General features: G+C 38.4%; 1 protein-coding gene across 1 annotated transcript in view; it reads left to right on the top strand.

The window, feature by feature from the left end:
• The window catches only part of RECK (reversion inducing cysteine rich protein with kazal motifs), a 62,372-nt gene that overhangs the window by 1,337 nt on the left and 37,541 nt on the right, over positions 1–23,494 (top strand). Inside the window, exons 2-6 of the mRNA XM_024560045.4 lie at positions 6,913–6,971; positions 12,356–12,430; positions 13,353–13,389; positions 19,226–19,311; positions 21,057–21,104. Of these exons, the coding sequence (XP_024415813.2) occupies positions 6,913–6,971; positions 12,356–12,430; positions 13,353–13,389; positions 19,226–19,311; positions 21,057–21,104 (305 nt within the window). The remainder of the gene's footprint in view (positions 1–6,912; positions 6,972–12,355; positions 12,431–13,352; positions 13,390–19,225; positions 19,312–21,056; positions 21,105–23,494) is intronic.

Raw genomic sequence — 23,494 nt, 5'->3', positions numbered from 1 at the left:
AATGCTGAGTATTCTTGGCTAAATCAGCTTACCTTTTTGGGCCCCATTTGTCTCATTAAGTTAAAGATAGGAACTAAAGCATTTCCAAAGTTACGGTCCATAGAATACTAGTTAGTTGTTCATTTTCCTCCCACGCCTGGTCACTTCTGTGGGTGATAATAGAGTGGAGTAGTTTATGAACACAGCAACAGGTTATGTAGCCTTAATTTTTTTGTTCTTTAATATCCACATTTATTACATATAAGATTTTTTTTGTGAGAATTGAGGTAATACATGAGTAGCATTTAGAATAGCACATAGCAAGCACTGAAATGTTAGCTATTAAATAAGTTTGGGAAACATTGTGCATTGTGCCCCTGTCTTAAAAATTCGCAAAACATGTTAGATTTCCAACAGAGAGTCCAGGGATTCCTGTGGTAAAGAAACTGGTTTGCTCAGGGAATGGGGAAAGACTGCCAATGGGTATGGTGTTTCTTTTTAGGGTGATGAAAATGTTCTAAAGTTAAATTGTGACAGTTGCACAACTCCATGAATATAGTAAAACCAACTGAATTGTATACACTTTAAAAGGATGAATTTTGTATTACGTGATTGTTAATGTATAAACTGATTCAAAAATCGATTCAAATGGGCAGCACCAAAAGGGAAGTGACAGGAGCTCGGGGAAAGACTTTCCTGGAGGAGAGGTGGAAGGAAGCAAAGCAAAGCAATTTGATTAGTATAGCTTAAATGGATGCCTTATTTGGGAAAGCCTAGGTGGCTGTTTGTGATTGGTTGTCATTAGGTTTCAATTTACTTAGCCTTAGGGTATTACCGGTTTAGGTGAGTATTACAGGCTTAGGTGTTGTTTTTCTTCGGTAGGCTACTAAGGCAGTAAAGCCACCTCAGTCTAATGGCCTCCTTGTTTAATTAACATGATTTATATAAGTACATTATTATAGAAAGATAGAAACTTGTTTGCTTATAGAACTTCTTTTCCTTTATAGCACCAAAAGCACACTTTAGAAAACACTAGGTTAGATGATTCCTGAAGGCCTTTCCAGCTCTAAAAGTCCGTGACAGTATGGAGTTTGCATATTTGATAAAAAGAAAAATTTCAGTTTGACTAAATGTGAGATTTGCCCCTTGTACTAAATTCTAGGAAGCATATATTACATGTTTCTTTACCTAAAGGCCATTGAGTAATACAATAGACAGAAGCTTCCACTGTATATCTGTAGAACGTGTAGAAAATGTTCTTCAATCCTAAATAAAAATTGAGAGCACAATATTAAATTATATTTCAATGGAGGCTGAGCTTGTATTCCTGCGCTGTCTTCTTTCCTCTGTCCTTATCTTGTTCAAGGTTGGGTATTCCTGCCTCCTGGTATAAGTCTTATCTGTTCTGACTTAGAGATTTTCATTCCTATTCTTGGGGAGGGTGGTGGAGGTGAGGGAGTGATATTACTTGCTCAATGATTATCTTCTCTTGAGAAATTTGGCCACACCCTCTTCCTGGGAGTAACGCCACACTTTCTATTCCAGTGTACTTTCCAATCCCTCCCCTGTCCAATCCCGCCACCCCCCCCCCCCAACCCCAACAAGTCACACTTCTAGTGTTCCCTTTGAAGGATGGGATGGGACCTTAAACTGTGGTGGGTCTGTCATGGCACCTGATAATAGCTGTTTCTATTCAAGATTTTTGTAATAAATAGTACAAAAGAGGAAAAGATGTAAAATTAAGGGCTAGATTTCAATAAATTGACATTTAAGGAATTATGTAATAGCCCAGAATCCTGAAAAAAGAATGTAACAAATTTTAAGTTAGAACAAGCAAATCGCCATCTAGAGGAAATTAATAAACAGATTTTCTTTCCAAAGAAGTATCTTGGCCCACACATCACAGAAAGAACAAGAATTGGTGATAGACCAGATATGACAGTTTATTCTGGTATGCTCCTGAAAGTTCCTGTTTTATATCCATAGATCTCAGCAATCTTTCATGCTACTTCTGGAATAAAGTAGGATGATGTCAAGAGGTGGTTTTTATGTAGTAAAAATGTGGGTTTTAGAAAAGCAAAAAAGATAATGCAGGTATTTGTTTATTCAAGACATAGTTACTAAGTGCTTACTGTATGTCAGTCACTATTCTAGATGTAGGATTGATGCTCTTGAGGAGCTTACATTCTAGTGAGGAAAGATACAAAATAAACAGACAAATAAAGTGGTTTCTGGTAGTGATAAGTATGCTATGAAGGAAACCGGATGATAACAAAGAGAATTGTGTGAGTAGAGGGAGAGTGGGTCTTTATATAGTGATGTCGAGAGGCCTATTGTAGAAGGTATAGTTCAGAACCAAGATCTGAAGACGTGAAGGTGCTGTCCTTAGGAAAGATGAGAAGGGACCAAAAAGTGCAGAGGCCCTAAGGCAAGAAGGAGCAAAAGATCAGTAGGGTTGCGACAAAATGAACAAGAGAGTAGGCTAGGGCTAAATGGTGCTGAGCCTTGCAAAAAGCCACATAAAGATTGTGGATTTTATTGCGTGTGCAGATAAAAACCAATAGATTTTTAAGTAAGAGATGTGTGCTTTGGTTTATATTTTAGATAATTCTGGCTTCTTAATTTTAAAAAAAGTGATTAAAGTGGAGAGTAAAAACAGGGTGACTAGAGAAGCCCCTTGCAGTAGTCGAAGCAGGAGATAACGGTGACAGAGCAGAGAGGTGGTAAGGGTAGAAGGGAGATTCAGCCACTTCAGGGTATACTGCTGATGGATTGGATGTGGGGCGTGAGGGAATTAAAGATTACTCACAGATTTTTACCTTAAGCAACTAAGTAAAAAATAATACCATTTTCTGAGGTCAGGATGATGGGGAGGAGCAGATTGGAGAAGGTTGGCAGATGAGTCAGGAAGAGTCGAAAATTCTATTTTTGAACATATTGAAGATAGATATTAGGAATAACTCCCCCAGGTCCATTACTTATTAAGATAAGGTTCATATCTGCTAGTAATCCATTCAGCAAATATTTATCAAGCTGGTAATAGTGCCAGACGACTATGATAGGCACTAAATGTAAAGTGATAGGTGAAAACAGACAGTGTCTCTGTTTTCTCAGGGTTTATGATTTAGTGGGACATTCAGACATTAAATATCACCAAAAATGTATATCCACATCAGTGATATTATATGGTTATATTAGCACATATCCATTTACATTCTAAATCTGAAGAATATATTTGAGGAAAAAATCATGTAATTTAGTCAAGTATATAGCACATAATATTATGGATGTTGTAAAGCACATAAGTAACATAAAGAAGACTTCAAGAAAAGGGTGGTGTTAAGAGAAACATTCTGATCATGGAATATACCACTGGAAGCTAGGCATTCACATTCATGTTTGTTTGTTATTTTTACAGTCACACTTCTAGATGTAAATGGGAGGATAGAGTGGGGAAGGGAATTATCCAAGCATACTGGCTGTTAGCATCTGGGGAGAAGACCTTAAGAGAGTCATTTGCTTTAGTTGTTTGATGATGATGAATGTCTGGGTTAAGGCTCTTTTGACTCCCAAAGGAACAGAAACCAAGGGCTAGGGGGCTAGTTATGTAGCTTCTAACAGAAGAACACACAAGAAATCCAAGGGCAGGAAATTCAGCACAGCACAACCCTTAGAGATTCTGGGAACTGGAAACTACTTTTGGAGACAGTCTCTCTCTACCTGTGATTGGTTCTCTCCCATACATCTCTTGCATTTCCCACTGTCCATCAACCAACTTCCTCTTTTAACTCAAGGTGTCTGCACCACCATAAAACTTCAATTTTCCCTGCCTCAACTCTTATAGGTGCAGAGCCCACCACCAACTGTTTGTGTATCTCTGTGCTTGAGTGTATGATTGGGATCAATTTATCTTTTGACCTAGGCCAAAAACTCATCATGTTTGTTAAATTGTGGGTTGGTCACTATATGAAATGCATTAATGAAGCGGTACAGTGAGGAAAATACCACTTTTTGTACATTTTTTTCCTGATAAAAGGGCATTGCATAACTAGGAAATTATTACTTATTAACCTTTAAATACAAATTTTTTTGAGCTGAGCACTGTGCTGAATGGGTACAAGAAGTTTATAGCCAATCTGGGGATACCCTAACTACAGACATGAAATGATGAGAGAAGAGTTAAGTGTTCAAGTTTCTAGTCCCGACTAAAATAATAGGGCCTTAGATAGAAAAAAGGAGAAGGAGAAGAAAGAAGGAAAGAAAAAGAAAGAAACCTACCCCAAAACCAACATGGTTTGGATTGTGGGAGAAGAAAGGCTAAGAGTTGAGGTGAGATTTAAGTCAGCAGAAAGAGGGCACTAAGCATTTCAGGCAGAAAGCTGTGTTCAAGTAAATGAAGGCTTTCTTTGTTTTAAAAAAATGCTAGAATATGAGGGAAGGGGAGGTTAGGTTTTGAAAATTTAGAATGCCCTTGATGAGGATCTGGCTGTTGTATTGGCAGTAGAATCAAATGAATATAACTGGTTGTTGCAACAGTGCAGTATGATGCAAGCAATGGAGAAGGATATCTGTAACTTACAAATGACTCATAAAAAATATATATGTATTTGTCCAGATAGATAGGTAAATCAGTGTGGCAAGACGACAAGATGTTAGAGATATTGAATCCAGGTGGCTGGGCATATGGGTAATCATTTTACTGGGTTTAGCTGTTCATTGGCTAATATACCATGTTTTACTGTGTATAATGTGCACCCACGTTTTTGGCCCAAACTTTCAGGAAAAAAATCTTTTAATTTTTTAATTCAATTATTTATTTATATTTAGATACTTGTTTTTTGTATTATAAAGGAATTGTAGCATTTATTTTAAGATTTTATTTATTAATTTTAGAGAGGGGAAGGGAGGGAGAAAGAGAGGGAAATATCAATGTGTAGTTGCTTCTTGTGGGGCTGCGGGCCCCCCCCCCCCCCCCCCCCGCAGGGACCAGACCCACAACCTAGGCATGTGCGCTGGACTGGGAATTGAACAGGCAACCCTTTGGTTCACAGGCTGGTACTCAGTCCACTGAGCCACACCAGCCAGAGCAAGAAATTTTATGTAACAAATAATTACAAAACACAAGAACAGATACAAGTTATTTCACGCACTACCCATGTATAATACATGTCCTTATTTTTGGCTCAAAAATTTGGGCCAAAAGTGCGCTTTATACACAGCAAAATATGGTAGTCTATACACATATACACACATGAATGTTTAAAGGGATAAATGTAACAATTGCAAGAATGCATTTGTAAGTTGTAGTTGCAGTTGTCATTTAAACGTTTTTTAAAGTGAATGTCATAGGGGGGGAATGTGGGAGGGAGGGGGGTGGGCAGGATGGAGTGGAGTGGGGGGGGAATGGGACAACTGTAATAGCATAATCAATAAATATATTTAAAAAAAGTGAATGTCAATTTCTAGACTGTTTTGGAAACAAAAATTTGACTAAAATTAAGATCAGATTTTTAAATTAACTGTCCTTTTTTTAAAAAAAAAAAAAAATTTAGAATGACCTTTTTCCAGGATCAGCTCAGATTCAGTTTTTCCCCATCAATGGTTTGGAACATACACGTTCTGTTTTAGTAATTCTTTAGAAAATCGTTAATTAGAGAGCAAGAGTGTATCTAGAGTTTTTTTTGGGATTCCATCACTTAGGTATTATTAATTAAATTATTTATTGTCCATATGGTTGGACTCAATCTCCAGTTCCTCTACCCTGCTGGAAGTTGGGAGATAAAATCATGTAGCTAGCTGAAAACCTCTTATCCCTTGGCTGATCTTTCTGTCACTGCCAGTCCTTGTCCTGAATATATCTAGGTGAGACCTTGGTCTGCTTCATTAGCATAACAAAGACATTCCTATTGCTTGGGAAATTCCAGGAATTTAGAGTCTCCAGGAACCATGGACAAAGGCCACGCTTTTAAAAAAAAAAAAAAAGGGAAAAATCTTCCCTATATCCTGCATCCTCCTGTGATTACCACTCTCTTTTTCACTTCCATCACTGCTAGACTTCTTGAGAGCCTTTATTTGCTGTTTATACTTCCTCCATTCTGGTTTACTCCTTAATGTCATTCACTTCAACCAACTCCACGGAAAGTACCTTGTGAAGGTCACTGAGCGGCCTCCTAATTAGTAAATCTATTTCTTTTTCTGAGTCTTCAGTCTAACCGACTATTCTGGGGTATGACAGTAGCTATGTACTCCCTCTTCTGTGGTGTCACTTTCTTGCTATCTCTCTGTTCCATCTCAGTCTCTTCTTTGTTTCTCCTCATGTCTCAGATACTGCTGGAATATACCACTGGAAGCTAGACATGTCAAGTTAAAACTTGACATTGTGTTCACTTCTCACGAGAAACTCCCTAGGCAATGTCATTCATTTTCCTTTACCTTCTTTATACTGATGATTCCAAATTTGGATCTTCAGACTTGGCTTTACCTGCATTTCAAACTCGGGTTTTTGACTTTACTGGGATTTCCATCTGGATGTCCTCTAGGAACCTTAAATTTAATGTGTCCAAAACAAAATTCACTGTCTTTTAAAAAATTAGTTACCTTTACATTATAGGAATAATAAGAGAATAGAGTCCACGGGGCAATTGTAAGGGTTGAATGAGGTAATGTATAAAGCAAACTAAGTAAAATTCTGGCATGCGGAAAGTACATAATACATTAGCTATTATTACATGACAGTTTCCCCTACTATAAGCTTTTTGGAGAAAAACCAGCCTAGCACTGTCCTTGGCTTCTGCTAGATACACAGTAAAGGTTTGTTGAATTAAAGTGAATAATAATAATAACCTCTTGAATAAATGTGTAGCCATCCTGTTTAGCTTAACTGTCTTGTTTACCTAGAGTGGGCAACATCGGGTGTTTATGTTTTCTTCCTAGGTGCATTGTGTTGTGACCATTCAAAAGATAACCAAATGTGCCGTGATGTGTGTGAACAGGTAAGCTTACATCATAATTCTAGAGGATGTTTGTAACTGTTTATTATGAAGAATTGTTTTGGAGAAGTCTTGCACAGCACCTTAAGTGAACAGAGTTCACATCTCCAGTAATGGAACAAATTAACATGTGTCAGCTGACACGGTGCCCTGAAAAAGAGCACAGTAGCTCATGTGGAATTTCTGTTGACAATGCATAACCTGACCATGAAGAAACAATAGGGCAAGCTCAGAACGAAAGCCTGTGATACTGGTATCTTCAAAAAGATATCAGAATTATAAAAACAAAGGCTATAAGAAACTTCCAGATTAAAGGAAACTGAAGAGACATGACAACTTAATGCAAAGCGTGATCCTGAGTTGGACCCTGGAATTAAAAGATTGCTATAAAGGACATTATTGGGATAAATTGGTGAAATTTGAACATGGGCTATAATAATATTTTTATCAGTGCTGTAACCCTGAATTTGGTGGTTGTATTGTGGTCAGGGAGGGTGGTGTTCTTGTTCTTAGGAGGTACGTGCCGGAATTTAGGAATGAATATTGTGTCTGTAATGAATTCTAAAATGTTTCATGAAAATATTAGTAATAATAATGTGTTTATGCAGAGAGAGCAGATGTTGCAAAATGTTAATAGTGGGTCAATCTAGATGAAGACTAGATATTCTGTACATTTGAATTTTTCTGGTTGAGCCCTTTCAGGCAAGTTCTACTGAGACAATACCTACCTGTTCATAAAGTCTTACCTTTCTTTCACCATCTTGGTTGTGTAGTTCTAGCCTTAGTGCTTGAGAATTGATGGCCTCAATCATGTTTTGGAGGAGTTTTCAAGTAATTACCTGGATTTTGTCACTGCCTAGAACCGAGAAAGCCATCTAACTGAGATTAGAAGTTGTTTCAAACAATATTATGAATTTAGAAAGATTTTGCAAGATACTTTCTAATTATAAAACAAGACAGTGACTTGGCTCGTCTAAATAGCTGCCTGAGAATTCATGTCGAAACACATTGCAAATTGTTTCTGCCAATTTATTGCCAGAAAAATAGCTTTTAAAAGCAAAAATGGCCCCTTGATGCTGTCACCATAAGGAAGCTTTTTAAAGTCGCTCTACGACTTTTGGAAACACTGCTTTCCTTACTTTTTGCTTTGCTCCTATTTTTTCCACTAGGTGTTCAATAGGGTGAATGATTTTTATGAAGCACCTGCAGCAGCAAGGTCTAATTTCTTAAACTCAGAAATGTTAGAAATTCAATAACTTAGCAAATTAGTTACCCTAATAAAGAGCATTCTTCCTTGACCTAGTTATTTAGTTGAGAAATAAGGCAAAGAAATAAGGTAATTTAGGCCCCAGGTACTACTCTTACTACTAGTTACACAAATGTTGAGTGTAACTTTTATCTCCAGATAGACACTAAATTACAGAATCAGATTTACTCCCAGAGGGGGAGAGGTAAAGTCTGGGCTACATATGTGTACTTCCTCCTGCCAAACTCGGCAGTCAGGTTAGTCAGTCTTCACAATTACTGGAGGATTGAGCGAGCCTTGTGGAGAGAGGCGAGGCTGATAAAACTAGCAGAGCTCACTCAAACTGAAAGGAAATACCAGGAGTGAGGAATAATTACTTCTTCAGTAATTTCAGAGAATGAAGAAAGGGTGGGGTCCTGATGACATTTAGGTTTTGAATTGGAGTGAATAGTAGTATCACTGAGGGCTATGGGAGGCTGGGGAGAAGATTTGGTTTGGGGGAGGTGAGTTGCTGAATTATCATTGAAAACCGTGTGAAGACAGTTGGAGATTTGGAATTAAAACTTTAGAATTTGAATTTATGTAAGTCAGGCTGGTGTTTTATAATAGCAAAGTAAGGTATCAGATACTGGAGAAAAGTCAAGGAGTTTGAGATTTGAGAAAAGGCCCTCAGTTTTTAAAGAATTTTGTTTATTTATTTTTAGAGAAAGGGTGAAGGGAGGGAGAAAGAGAGAGAGAGAAACATTGATGTCCAAGAGAAACATCAATCAGTGGCCTCTTGCATGCGCCTGGCCACACGTGCCCTGACCTGGAATAGAACTGACAGCCGTTTACTTTGCAGAACAGCACCCAACCAAGTGAGCCACACCAGTGAGGGCAAGAACCTTAGCTGTTTTGTTTTGTTTTGTTTTGTTTTTTTTAACTGTTAGAAGAGATGCTCTAGAGAAGGGATTTTGTTTGCTTTGTTTATGCTGAAACCCTCACTGCTTAGAATAGTGCCTCATATGAAAAACTCTGCATAAATATTTCTAGATTGACTGGAGCAGTGGGGCTAAAGTCATGGTGCAGAGATTTATAACATTTTTTTAATTTTAATTTATTTTATTTTTTAAAATATATTTTATTGATTATGCTATTACACTTGTCCCATTTTCCCCTCTTTATTCCCCTCTGCCTTGTACACCCCCTCCCACCTGCATTCCCCCCCTTTAGTTCATGTCCATGGGTCATACATATAAGTTCTTTGGCTTCGACATTTCCTATACTATTCTTAACCTCCCCCTGTCTGTCTTCTACCTACCACTTATGCTACTTACTCTCTGTACCTTTTCCCCCTCTCTCCCCACCCACTCCACTGCTGATAACCCTCCATGTGATCTCCATTTCTGTGATTTTGTTCCTGTTTTAGTTGTTTGCTTACTTTGTCTTTGTTTTTGTTTTAGGTTCAGTTGTTAATAACTGTGAGTTTGTTGTCATTTTACTGTTCATATTTTTGATCTTCTTTTCCTTAGATAAGTCCCTTTAACATTTCATAAAATAAGGGCTTTGTGATGATGAACTCCTTTAACTTGATGTTATCTGGGAAGCACGTGATCTGCCCTTCTGTTCTAAATGATAGCTTTGCTGGATGGAGCAATCTTGGATGTAGGTCCTTGCCTTTCATGACTTGGAATACTTCTTTCCAGCCCATTCTTGCCTGCAAGGTCTGTTTTGAGAAAACAGCTGATATGGGCATTCCTTTGTAGGTAACTGTGACCTTTTCTCTTGCTGCTTTTAAGATTCTCTCCTTCTGTTTAATCTTGGCTAATGTAATTATGATGTGCCTTGGTGTGTTCCTCCTTGGGTCCAGCTTCTTTGGGACTCTCTGAGCTTCTGGACTGCCTAGAACTATTTCTTTTGCCAGATTAGGGAAGTTCTCCTTCATGATTTGTTCAAATAAGTTTTCAATTTCTTGGTCTTCCCCTTCTTCTGGTACCCGTATGATTTGGATGTTGGAACGTTTAAAGATGTCCTGGAGGTTCCTAAGCCTCTCATTTTTTTGGATTCTTGTTTTTTCATTCTTCACTGGTTGCATGTTTCTTCTTCTGGTCCACACTGTTGATCTGAGTCCCATTTTCCTTCCCATCACTGTTGGGACGCTGTACATTTTCCTTTATTTCACTTAGTGTGATCTTCATTTTTTCATCTAATTTGCGACCAAATTCAACCAATTCTGTGAGCATCCTGATTACCAGTGTTTTGAACTGTACATCTGATAGGTTGGCTATCTCTTCGTCACTTGGTTGTATTTTTTCTGGAGCTTTGATCTGTTTTTTCATTAGGGCCATATTTGTTTGTCTGGGTGCAGCTGTTACTTTGTAAGGGGCAGAGCCTAAAGTGTTCACCAGGGCAGGGCAACCTGCATGGATGGGTTATGACGCTGCATGTGGAAGGGGCCGAGAGGGAGCAATGGCACTTGCTCTGCTCTCTGCCAGTTTTCAGTCACTTCCCCCGCTACCCACAAGCAAATTGGGCCCTTCTGGTGTGATTCCCAGGTGGGTGGGTTTGTGTACATTCTAGGACCCCGTGGGGTCTGTCTCACTTCCCAGTTGTTCCTCCCGGTTTATCTGCACATGAATGTAGGACCGCCCGGTCCACAGTCTGCCTCCTCACCGGGTCTGCCACCCGCCACTTTGCCCACCAGTCGCTGCCTTGCTGTGAGTCCTGTCTGCCCAGCTGCCCATCTCTTACCCTCCTGCCGGTCTGGATGAATGTTTCTTCTTTAACTCCTTAGTTGTTGGACTTCCATACAGTTTGTTTTTCTATCATTTCTGGTTGATTTTTGTTTTTAAATTTGTTGTCCTTCTTTTGGTTGTGCAAGGAGGCACAGTGTGTCTATGTATGCCTCCATCTTGGCCAGAAGTCCTATTTTACATATTTTAATCTTCAAGGTTATGTTTTTATTGATTTTAGGGAAAGAGGAAAGGGGTGGGAGGGGAGAGAGAAACATAAACATGGATTGGTTGCCCTGTATGTGCACCAACTGGGGATCAAACCCACAACCTAGGTATGTGCCCTGACCGGAAATCAAACCTGCAACTGTTTGGTGCACTGGATGACACTCCAAATTAACTGATCCACCCGCTAGGGTGAGGAACTGAATTTTTAATTTTATTTCATTTTAGTTTAAATTTAAATAGCCACACATGGCTAGCAGCTACCTTATAAAATAGATCCAGAGGCTTGATCAGATTCAGGTCAGGTTTGGTTTTGGTTTTGTTTGTTAAGTCTTCCTCATAAGTGATAGTGTGATTGGTTGTCTCTTTTTGTAATGTTGTCAGTCGTCTTTGATAATAGCCTGGAGGCATTTTAGGCTATTGCAAAATGGCAATATTTTTTGCAAAATGGTAATGTTCTAGCTTTCCTTATTTATTATAGTTGGTACTTTGGAGAAAAATGGCTACTAAAACTATCTGGAGATAAATCCTTTTTCACTGTCCTTGTTAGTATTTATGGGTTTTACAGTCTTAACTGTTTTTAGGTAACCATGAAGTTCTGTCTGATATACATAATGATTTATAATTTACTGAGACATCAAATTGTCATTAACTAAAGTTCTGTTTGGAAGTGAACCAGGTATTCATTCAGCCTTATTAGTGAACTTGTCAGCTCCTAGGCATCTGTACTAAAAAATGGGTTTGTCTCTATTTTATGGCATTCTGCAGAGAAGTTTATACTATAATGCTGTTCACAAATTTGTTCTTTAACAGTATCAGGGTATAACAGTCTATTTTTGATTGTGGTCAGTTGACTTAAAAGCAGTTTGTAGAAAAGTTTAGAATGAATTTATCATTTTTTTCATCTTTTCTATTTTCTTCTTTCTTTTTCTCCCAGGCTACAGTTTGGTAGCCTGGTTTTACCCAATTTTGGTCATTAGAAAATAGGGCCTAGACTTGTTATATTTGGACTTTCTTGGTTATTTGCCAAACTACCCAAGAAATGTTATATCAGTTTAATTTAGATCCTTCCAAAGGTTTTTTATTTAGTAAAGGAAGTTGGAAGATATTCTAGACAACCAATAAATCTAGAATATAATACATTTTAAACTCTTCTTATTTCTTATGAAAAAGTGCCACACAAACTTTTTTCTTTTGTCAAATAGATATTCTCCTCAAAAAGTGAATCCCGACTAAAACATCTGTTGCAGCGAGCCCCAGATTATTGCCCTGAAACAATGGTAGGTCTTGTTTAACTTAACTATGGGAACTTTTGTCTAAATGAAGTCATCGAATTGAGTTCTTTTTAGATTGAGCAAAATTTTCAGTGTGAATGGGGTTTGTGGTCAAAGTAAAATGTTAGATTTATCTAGATACTTTAAAAAATCTTCATACAAATTGCTAAGTAGAATATGTCTTTCACTTTTACTGTTTATTCTGTGATACAGGTAAAAACTATTAAATACAAATTTATTGTAGTCTTTACATGTCATTATAATAGTTTATCTGGAATTTGGAATTTTACTTACTATATTTTGACAATTTTATAATAACTACATTAACTTAATTTTATATTTACTTTAATTTTGAAAAGTTGTATTTTGGATAAGGGGAAATGTGTGACTTTTCATTATTCCTGCCTTGCTATTTTCTGGTATACAACAAATGTATTGCTTGCCTGTCCGAATCATGTAGCTTAAATGTCTCTAATGCTTGGGTCACCCTCAGTGTTTGGGATGCTCGTAAACCAGGCTAAAAAAGTCTGAGCTTGCCACGAGAGAGCATCTTTACATATGGCAGCTTACATTACGTGAGAGGGAGGGAGGAGATGGTAGCCACACAGTTCTGACTGATACATTTCCCTCTAGTCACTCTGCAGACACTTTTATCTTTGTACTTAGACGTAGTGGTTACAGTACGTATGCTGAGTAAGCAGACTAACCTTCAGTGCTGTTAGATGAGAAGACAGGAAAAGAGCAAGCAACATCTTGCATAGGTTTTATTTTTTCCCCCGAATAGCTGGTTGATACTCGTATTTTCCTAGAACATTGACTGTATAGATACAAACATAATCAAATCAGATGTATATAATTTTTGTAGAAATTAAGTGTCATTTAGGAACTGGTTATCTACATAAAAGCCTTTTGGTGATTACAATTTTAGGTTGAAATTTGGAGTTGTATGAATTCATCTTTGCCAGGTAAGTAATAGAAGTGTAACATTTAGCACTTTATTTTTTAAAACTTACTGTTACTGTAAAATCTGTGCTATAGTCCTGTAACTTAAGTTTACCTGTATACCCTTGAGTTTCTATCCTCTCCTTCCTATGGGCACCCAAATTTTCAAATGTACTTTATTCTCCTTCACTCAATACATAACTTTGTGTTTTTGTCTCTGTTACCTTTCATTCTGTTGAAACTGGTTTTGAAAGATCACCAGGATCTCTTAGTTCCTAAATCTTACAGCTTTTCCTCAGTGCTTACTCTCTTTGACTTCCTTGTGACATTTGATTTTTTTTTTTTAGATTCTATTTGTTTATTTTTAGAGAGAGAATTAAGGAGGGAGAAAAAAGGGAGGGAAACATCAGTCAGTTGCCTTTCGCACGCCCCCAGTGCGGGGCTTGGCCTGAAACCCAGGCATGTGCCCTGACCCATGGCACTCACACTGAGCAACTCCAGTCTGGGCAACATTTGATATTATTGACCGCTACCTCCGTGTGACTGCGCCTTCCCTTTCTTCCCTTTCTCCTCTTAATCCACCCCCCTCCAGTCCTCCTCAGCCCCTGCCATGAACTGTGGTGTGCAGTCTTCCTCTTGTGTGCAGTCTTCCTTTCTCCACGCCTCCCCTGCTACTAATCAGCTGTGGGAAGGGAACTTTCAAATCCAAGGTCATTGTTTGTGACTTCTAGACATCTCTACCTGGATTTCTACATCCATGTGCTATCTGAAGTGCAAATCCAAAACGAAGCTCATCTTTTTTTTTTTTTTAAGATTTTATTTATTTTTAGAGAGAGGGGAAGGAGAAAGAGAGAGGGAGAGAAACATCAGTGCACGAGAGATACAGCGATCACCTCTCGCCGGCCCCTAGCTGGGGACCTGGCCTGCAACCCAGGCATGTGCCCTGACTGGGGATCAAACTAGTCCGGGCTTTTGGTTCGCAGGCCAGCACTCGATCCACTGAGCTTCACTACCCAGGGCCAAACTCACTTTATAATTGCCTGTCATGTGAATGACACTACTGAAAACCAAGTTATCTTTGGCTGCTTTTTCCTTTTAGCTCTGTGGACTCTCTGCTTGTAAAATCTTGCATCTTCTGTAAAATCTTGTAAATAAACTGTATTTTGTATTTTGTAAAATCTCTGCTTGTAAAATCTTGCATGTTTTCTCTACTCTTAGTTCAAGCCTTTCTTACTACGTCCGTGGAGCAGAATATTGTAATAAACTTGTAACTGGTGTTTCAACACATCATAGCTACCCTCCCGAGCCCTTCAAAAAAAAAAATCCCTCAAGGGATTATTCATTTCCATTAGAATGAAAGCCAAACTCTCTAGCCTGGTATTCATGGTCTCCTAGAATTAAAACTTGTTTTCCAATCGTACTTAAAAAACCAGTGCCTTGAAAAACGGGAGTGTGTTTTACATATCTCTGAACTATAAAGGCTGTCATAAGGTGTGAAGTTTGTATTTCAAACATACTGTCTTCCTGGAATTGCCCACATCCTTACCCGTTTTCCTAATTATCCCTTTATATAATGTCCTGTAAACACACACACGTGTATATATGTATACACACATGTATACCTATACACAACGTATGTATGTGTGCATACATGCACATTGTTTTTACCAAACTGTAATCTCCATAATGGAATAAACCATATGTTTTATCTATTTCCTAGTCCACAGAATATCTAACAGTTCCTTGTACTTGGTAGAGATTCAGCAAATTTAAATGCTTGTTGAAAAATTTAATATTTTCTAAGAGGTAACAGCAACATACTGCATTGTGGCATAAAAATTCAGTTTATGAGCTACATTGATTTTATTTAAAGTTATGTCTGAAGTGTGAGTGATTCTGAACAGCAAACAAAGATAAAAAGGAAACTACTAGGCAATGGGGTTAGATGGGAATCTATTGCCCTTTTTACTCTTAAGACATGTAGGGTTACAGAAGCTTATGATATTCAGTATTTTTAGCCAATTGTAACAGTTGGGGTGGTTTGTCTTATAGAGTGGGGCAAAAGTAGGTTTATAGTTTATATGGAAAATAATACAATAATTAATAAATAATAATGCAACAATAAACTGTATTTTGTATACTTATAACTGTAAACCTACTTTTGCCCCACCCTTTATTTCGGGAGCTTTCTCTATCTGTGGGCTACTTACTTGCTTTTGTTTGTTTTGTTTTTTAGCAGAATTCTTCTGTTTGTTGTAAGTCTTAGTTTTCTTTGGAGAACTATGTTATGTATTGCTCTGAATCCCTGATACTTTTTCAATTGTAAATAATAATCTAATGTATATGTGGATTTGAAGACCTGTGTATTACATGGAAGCAACATAAAACATTTTTTAAAGGAAATAAAAAACTTGCAGCATCCCTACAAGCATAAATCTTTTTCTTATTTTCATAAGTATTACTTATATCTCCTAATTTTATCCTAGGAGTCATTCTTTAACATTTTATTACAAAAAAGGGATCTAAAAATACATTAAAACACTTCTTTAAAAAATCCTCACCCAAGGATATGTTTATTGAGTTTAGAGAGAAAGAAAGAAGGGAGAAGAGAGAGAAGCATCAATCGATTGCCTTCCGTGCACGCCCTGACTGGGGATTGAACCTGCAGCCTTTTTAGTGCACAGGACAACATTCCAACCAAGCCACCCAGCCAGGGCTACATTAAAACACTTTTTATAATTTTATAAAAAGCGATACTATGGGAGAACCAAGATGGCGGCGTAGGTAGACACACTGCGCCTCCTCGCACAACCAGAACTGACAGAGAATCGAACAGCAAGGGGGACCAACACCAAGGAAACAGAAAATAATCATTCATCCAGACTGGTAGGAGGGGCGGAGACGGGCACCGGGGTGGAGAGGACTCGCGTGGCTGTGGCGGGACTGAGACTGGCGGAGTGTGGGACAAATGGCGCAGGCAGTCCGAGCACTAGCAGACCCTGCGGTCCCACATTTGCACAGATAAACCCAGAGGGCCGGACTCAGAGTGGCGGAGAGTGGGGCAGGCAGAGTGGCGGATAGCACATTGCGGCACCACATTCGCCCACAGATAAACTGGACGAACGGCGGGCAGAGAAGCAGACCGCTGCACAACCCAGGGCTCCAGCTCGGGGAAATAAAGCCTCAAACCTCTGATTGAAAGCGCCCCTGGGGGTTGGGGCGGCAGGAGAGACTCCCAGCCTCACAGGAGAGGTTGTTGGAGAGACCCACAGGGGCCTAGAGTGTGCACAGGCCCACTTACTCGGGAACCAGCACCAGAGGGGCCCAGTTTGATTGTGGGTAGCGGAGTGAAAGACTGAAATCCGGAGGAGAGTGAAGCGGGGGCCATTGCTCCCTCTCGGCCCCACCCCCACGTACAGCATCACAGCGCAGCCACCAGCATTACCCCGCCCCGGTGAACACCTAAGGCTCCGCCCCTTAAAGTAACAGACGCGCCAAGACAAACAAACAAAAAAAATGGCCCAAATGACAGAACACTTCAAAGCTCCAGAAAAAATACAACTAAGCGACGAAGAGATAGCCAACCTATCGGATGCACAGTTCAAAGCACTGGTTATCAGTATGCTCACAGACTTGGTTGAATCTATTCGAAAAACAGATGAAAAAATGAAGCCTATGCTAACAGAAACAAAGGAAAATGTACAGGGAACCAATAGTGATGAGAAGGAAACTGGGACTCAAATCAATGGTATGGACCAGAAGGAAGAAACAAACATCCAACCAGAAAAGAATGAAGAAACAAGAACTTGGAAAAATGAGGAGAGGCTTAGGAACCTCCAGGACACCTTGAAACGTTCCAACATCCGAATTATAGGGGTGCCAGAAGGAGAAGAGGAAGAACAAAAAATTGAAAACTTATTTGAACAAATAATGGAGAACTTCCCCGATCTGGCAAAGGAAATAGACTTCCGGGAAGTCCAGGAAGCTCAGAGAGTCCCAAAGAAGCTGGACCCAAGGAGGAACACAACAAGACACATCATAATTACATTACCCAAGATTAAACGCAAGGACCTACGTCCAAGATTACTATATCCAGCAAAGCTATCATTTAGAATGGAAGGGAGGATAAAGTGCTTCTCAGATAAGGTCAAGTTGAAGAGGCTCGTCATCACCAAGCCCTTATTATATGAAATGTTAAAGGGAGTTACCTAAGAAAAAGATCAAAAATAGGAACAGTAAAAATGACACCAAACTCACAGTTATTAACGACCACACATAAAACAAAAACGAGAGCAAACTAGGCAAACAACTAGAACATGAGGGTTGTCAATAAGGGAGTGGGAGGGGGAGAGGGGGGTAAAGGTACAGAGAATAAGTAGCATAGATGATAGGTGGAAAATAGACAGGGGGAGGGTAAAAATAGTGTAGGAAATGTAGAAGCCAAAGAACTTATAAGTATGACCCATGGACATGAACTATGGGGGGGGAATGTGGGAGGGAGGGGGGTGGGCAGGATGGAGTGGAGTGGGGGGGGAAATGGGACAACTGTAATAGCATAATCAATAAATATATTTTAAAAAAAAAGAATTCAAAAAAAAATTAATAAATATAAAATATCCAAATTAAAAAAAAAAACAAAACAAAAACAAAACAAAACAAAAAAAAAAAGCGATACTATGATACCTCTTGGTAGCACAGTGATTTGGTTGGAGAAACAGCTGCTGTACATAAACTGAACCTAGAAGAGTCATTTTGCCCTGTGATGAAGTAAACCATCAAAACCTCCTGTCCTGGCTCACAGGAGATATTTCTCTCTGTATATTATTTTTAGTTTTTAGATGGTATCATGGATTTTATTCTACTGTATGTATTTAATATATTTAAATTCAATACTATTTGTGCCCTTTTTTGTTTGTTTGTTAAGTTGGAATGTTTGCCTCTGCTTCACAGTCTAAAGATGAGGAAGGCCTCTCCTTGCTGTCCTGGACCTGCATGTCCTTTACAGAGGCTACCTACCCAAGAGTGAGAATGAGGGGGTTTAAGGGGGCAGGGAGGTAAGAGAACAAAACAAAGGACCTGATTATTACGAGATGGTGAGGGACGACCCCCCCAAAAAATGGAATTTATTTATAAAAAGTTGTGTATTCTTATGTGTTTACACTTCAGACTCCTTCAATGTACTCTCCATTTGATGCAGAACACCTATCAAGATGTTTTTTCCACTTTGCAAAACGGTTTTTGAATATCGATTTTGATGACTTTCAGGGCTTTTGCTGTTTTTTGTTTCACCTCTTCCACCTCAGCAAAACATTTCCCTTTGAGGACTTTTTTCATCTGGGGAAACAAAAAAAAAAGACGCTCGGGTGAGATTGGGTGAATAGGGAGCATGGAGCACAGGGGTCATACTATTTTTGGTCAGAAGCTACTGGAACACTCAACGTGGTGTGGGCAGGTGTGCTCGTAAATCATCCATCATGAAGTAGGCAAATGCATTGAAAGATCTTCAAAAACAATTCACTGAAGCCAAGCACAACCTCTCACAACAATGCCAGCTGGTACACTGATACTAGAACACTCACCTAGCGGGGGAAGCCCATACTACAAGGGGCCCGCCCTTCAGAAGATAATTCTAGGGTTTTTTGGGTCCCCGCTCATATGCTATGAGGGACTCTGTGAAGACTGATAGCATCAGGAGTAAGGGTGAGGGGAGGGGTTAATCATTTTGAGGTTCTTTTGTCTGAGCTCGTTTTCCTGAAGACACCTACTTTGATATTTTTGTGGTGTCCATGAACCAGTTGGGCATGTTCTTTGTGTTTGTTGCTACTTATGACCAAAACATTTGAACATTTTGTTTTTAAGGTGTGTTTAAGAAATCTGATGGCTGGGTTGGCTTAGGCTGCTGTGAACTGGCTATTACCTTGGAGTGTCGACAGGCATGCAAGCAGGTAATACTGGACAATCATGCTCTTAAAAAGCATGGATTGCAGTCTGGGCTTCAGTTGTGCATATTTCTTGATCCTTGCCAACCTTACATCTTTGGAGAGGTAATCCACAAAATCTGCAAATTTAGCATTTCTTGCACAGACCCCTTCCTTTTAGACTTGCTGTTTTTTCAGTTATGGCTGCTGCATGTAAGACCATAAGCCCTCTCGTACTCTTTCTCAACTTCTCTCTGCCACACAAAGAAAGAATATTCATAAGTTATATAAGTGTCTTATCACTATGTTATATACCTGAAACTAATATAATATTGTATGTCAACTGTAATTGAAAAGATTTTTTAAAAATTCAAGACAAAATATAGGGATTGAGGCCTTTTGTACTTTGCCTGAGGTCATCCTTAGTCAATGCTGAATGACTCCAAATGGCCGTGTGAATTTGGGGTATACCTGGAGGAGAGCAGTTGATACCATTGGCCTATTTTGCTTTCATCTTCTCTTAGGTCTTTTGTCCTGGGTTTCCCCCGAGCATGTTCTTATACCCCTTCTCTGCTCCTAAGGTGAGCGTGACTCTCACAGTGAATTATGACTTCTTTTTGAGTTGATATATCTCTGGTCCAACTCAGGTTAGGCCCCTGAGTTCTTCCTCATTGTGCATATTTTCATAGTGGTCCCTCATTGTTGTCAGAAAATTGGTCTGATTGATTCCTCATATGCCAGGTGGTAGAAGTAGACTTAACTGGGAAGTTCAGGTGGACCTAAAACCACAGCTGGAAAGCCTTCTCTCGTTTTCCTCTTCTAGTGACTGGCCTCTGGACAGGAGTATGTGAGACATGGTGTCCCCTTCACTTTCATACATACCACTGCAACACTCTTTGGGTAGTACACAACCTAGCTCTCTGCTGCTCTCCTCCAGGCATTGAGATGAGGCTGAGTTGCAGAGGATTGGAAACATAATGGATCTGGTGGGACATAAAACAGTTGCCTGTTCATTCTGCTTCATGCTCTTCCCATCCTCATCAGCTGACCTATTCAAAATTACATTAGCTTAAGTGATAGAACAGGAGACCAGAGCCCATGGCCCTAAAACTATATCTCTAAATAGAGGCTGATATCACGTGGAAGAATAACTACCCTTCAGCAGATTTGTTTTGGCTTGTTTTATATAGAAAGTGCATGCTTAAATGTGGTAAAAAACTTGCTATTTCTCTGAGGATCAGTGTCTTCATCTATAGAAGAGAGAGTATCTCCATTAACTTGTTAAGAGAATATCTCCATTAACTAGTTAACAAAAACAACTTTTGCTAATTGCCAGACATAGCCTTTCCTCTTTAGTTGGTCCTCTTTGTTATATATGGATTTTTTCTGAGGAAAAGTTAATATGAGAACTTAAAATATAAAGAGTTAAAGAAAAAGCAAAATATAAATATCTTGGCAGAGCTTCACAAGAAAATTTGCTGCAGGGTGGAATTCGGCTAAAAAAAAATCCATTTCCTTCAAAGTTACCTAGTTTCTGAAATAACAAAAGGACTGTGTTATTATTATGTGAGATTAAAGCCATAAAAAGTTAGAATGAAGTTCTCACATATCGGTTAAGTTCTGGGGCTGATGTTTGTTTTAAAGAAATTGCATGAACTGTGTTTGTTGTATATGAGGAACTTTAAACTATTTGAGCATAAGGTTTTTCTGTTCTTATTCTGTGCTGAATAGAACATATAATAAAATTAATGAAGAAATTTGTTCTCTTTTAGGCATCATCAAAAAATGATATTTCCAAAGTTTGCAGAAAAGAATATGAGGTATGTATTTAACAAATTTGTATATTCAGATGTTATCAGAATTGATAGAATCACTTAAATTTTAAAATAAATATATTCTTACATAAATTGACTTTTATTTTACAGAAAATATAGCCTTGACAAAAATGTCATTTACCTTATTTAGAAATATTATGACTTTAATTGACTTTTGTTGAAATTAAGCATTAATTTTAAAGAAATGCCTAAATCACATATACAGAGGATTTAACCAATAATGTTTTCATAACAAAGCAACTGGTTGTATCCAAAGTTGTAAAATAGTTTTTCTTAGGTTCCATATTCTCTTTTTTCCCTTTTCCTACCCCTTAACCCATCTAGGTATCCATTTTTATAAACCACCTTTAATCAAAGAAACAAAGCCATATTGCTAGTGTGAATAGCTTTAAATTTTTCTAGGATCTGGCATTTGGAGGGGGAAAAGTACTAACTTACACAGGCTGCATTAAATCTGAAGGACTCTTGTCTCCCAGTGGTGGTATTTTAAGCACTGTGGTATCTAGATGGGGAAGTTATTAGGTCAGGGGTAACGAGGTGTTTCATATGCAAATATGTATAGAAGATTGCCCCTGGTGGGAAAAGCTTCCTTATTGGGACTACTTTGTTCTCTTTCTAGAACTCCATGGTTAAATGTGACAGTAATACTGTTTCTCATAGTGTAAGACCATTTAATTAAGGATACTTACATGCATATGCTTTATTCATCATTTTTATATATAAACATTGGCATTCATGTTGCTTTTAATAGTCTGTGTTCTCTTGGAGAAGAAAGATAGAACAACTTTCTTTACTCCTATAGATTATAGTCCTGATACATTTTTTCTTTTCTCAAAGCTTGTAATTATATCTCTTGATTAATGTTTTTAAATTGGAGAACCTTATTTATCTTTTGTCTCTTTATACTATTTGCTAACTTATATATGTTCATCTGAAGACAAATTTCCAAATTAACTGCACCTCTCCTCTGTTCTTATTGAAAGGAGCCTTACTACAAAGAAGTAAAAGAGCTTTTTTCCCCTTATTTCTCTACCTGTGAAATAACTAGTTTTAGTTTCTCATGAACAAAGTGGCTAACTGTGATAATCCCTTCTTTTCTCCCACATGATGTCTGACACTGTCCATCTCCTGTAGCCTGTCCTCCATTATTTTAGTGTGCTTCCTTCTCTTGTCTGGATTTCTGCATTGCCCTAGGAAGGCTGCCAGTATGTGTTGATGAAGGACGGGACAGGAAAGGTAAGAGAGATAAACACTGTCCTATGAGAGAAATACTAAGAGTAGTTTACTTTTCTGAGTCTATCCTTTTACTTGGCTTAGAATTAAGAAACTATTTTCCAAAAACCTATATACCAGGAGGGTTCTTGTATACATATAAGAAGTTGAACCTACAAATTATTCAAGATCGTTCAAGAACTCAGTTCGATTTCTTTTATTTTATCTATAAATAAAAAGAGAGGCAAGAACACTTAGTAGAGAAAGAGCGTTCTACATTATAAACCCCAGATTAAAGTCACTGTCACGATTGTTGAAGTTTAGTCTAGAGATAATGCTATTTGTCGTAAGTGAATTGGGTAAGTTTGGTGTAGTGCCTGTTTTAACTGGATTGGTTGTTTATCGACATCAGAATAATTTATAAAACTGGGCTTTTAATATCTTTCTTAACACTAGGAAGGTCCTGGGGTGATCTTCCAGATGTGTAAACTATTCCTTTGGGCCTACAATTTTAGGGGTTAGCAGTAACTCTGAAGGAGGGTTTCGTGTAGTTTGATTAGAGATTCAGAGAGTGAGTGATTATATTCAAAGGAGCTAATGTTTATCTTTACTGGTAAGCTGATGCAGAAACCCTTTTGAGGGGATTTCCTAAGAAATATAGTTACATGAATAAAATTAAATTATTTTGATTTTCTATTTTTATTGTAATAGTGTCATTGTTAAGAAAGAAAAAAGTTACTCAAGTGGCAAAAATATTTCTGTATTTAGAATCATAAACTTTTACTTTTCATTTATTTTATTTAAAAAACAATTTTTTTAGACAGAGAGAAACATCAGTTTTTTTTGTTCCACTCATTTACACATTCCTTGGTTCTTGGTCTATGTACCCTGACTGGGAATCGAACCCACAACCTTGGCATATGGGGATGATGCTCTCACCAACTGAGCTACCCAGCCAGGGCTTAAGGTTAAAAATTTTTAGCCCTGGCTGGTGTGGCTCAGTGGATTGAGTGCCAACCTGTGAACCAAAAGGTCACCGGTTTGATTCCCAGTCAGGGCACATGCCTGGGTTGCAGGCCAGGTCCCACATTTGGGGGCATGCAAGAAGCAACCACATGTTGATGTTTCTCTCCATCTCTTTCTCCCTCCCTTCCATTCTCTAA

The sequence above is a fragment of the Desmodus rotundus genome, chromosome 1 (assembly GCF_022682495.2).
Source record: "Desmodus rotundus isolate HL8 chromosome 1, HLdesRot8A.1, whole genome shotgun sequence".
Lineage (NCBI taxonomy): Eukaryota > Metazoa > Chordata > Mammalia > Chiroptera > Phyllostomidae > Desmodus > Desmodus rotundus.
This window is presented reverse-complemented; position numbering and strand designations above follow the sequence as displayed.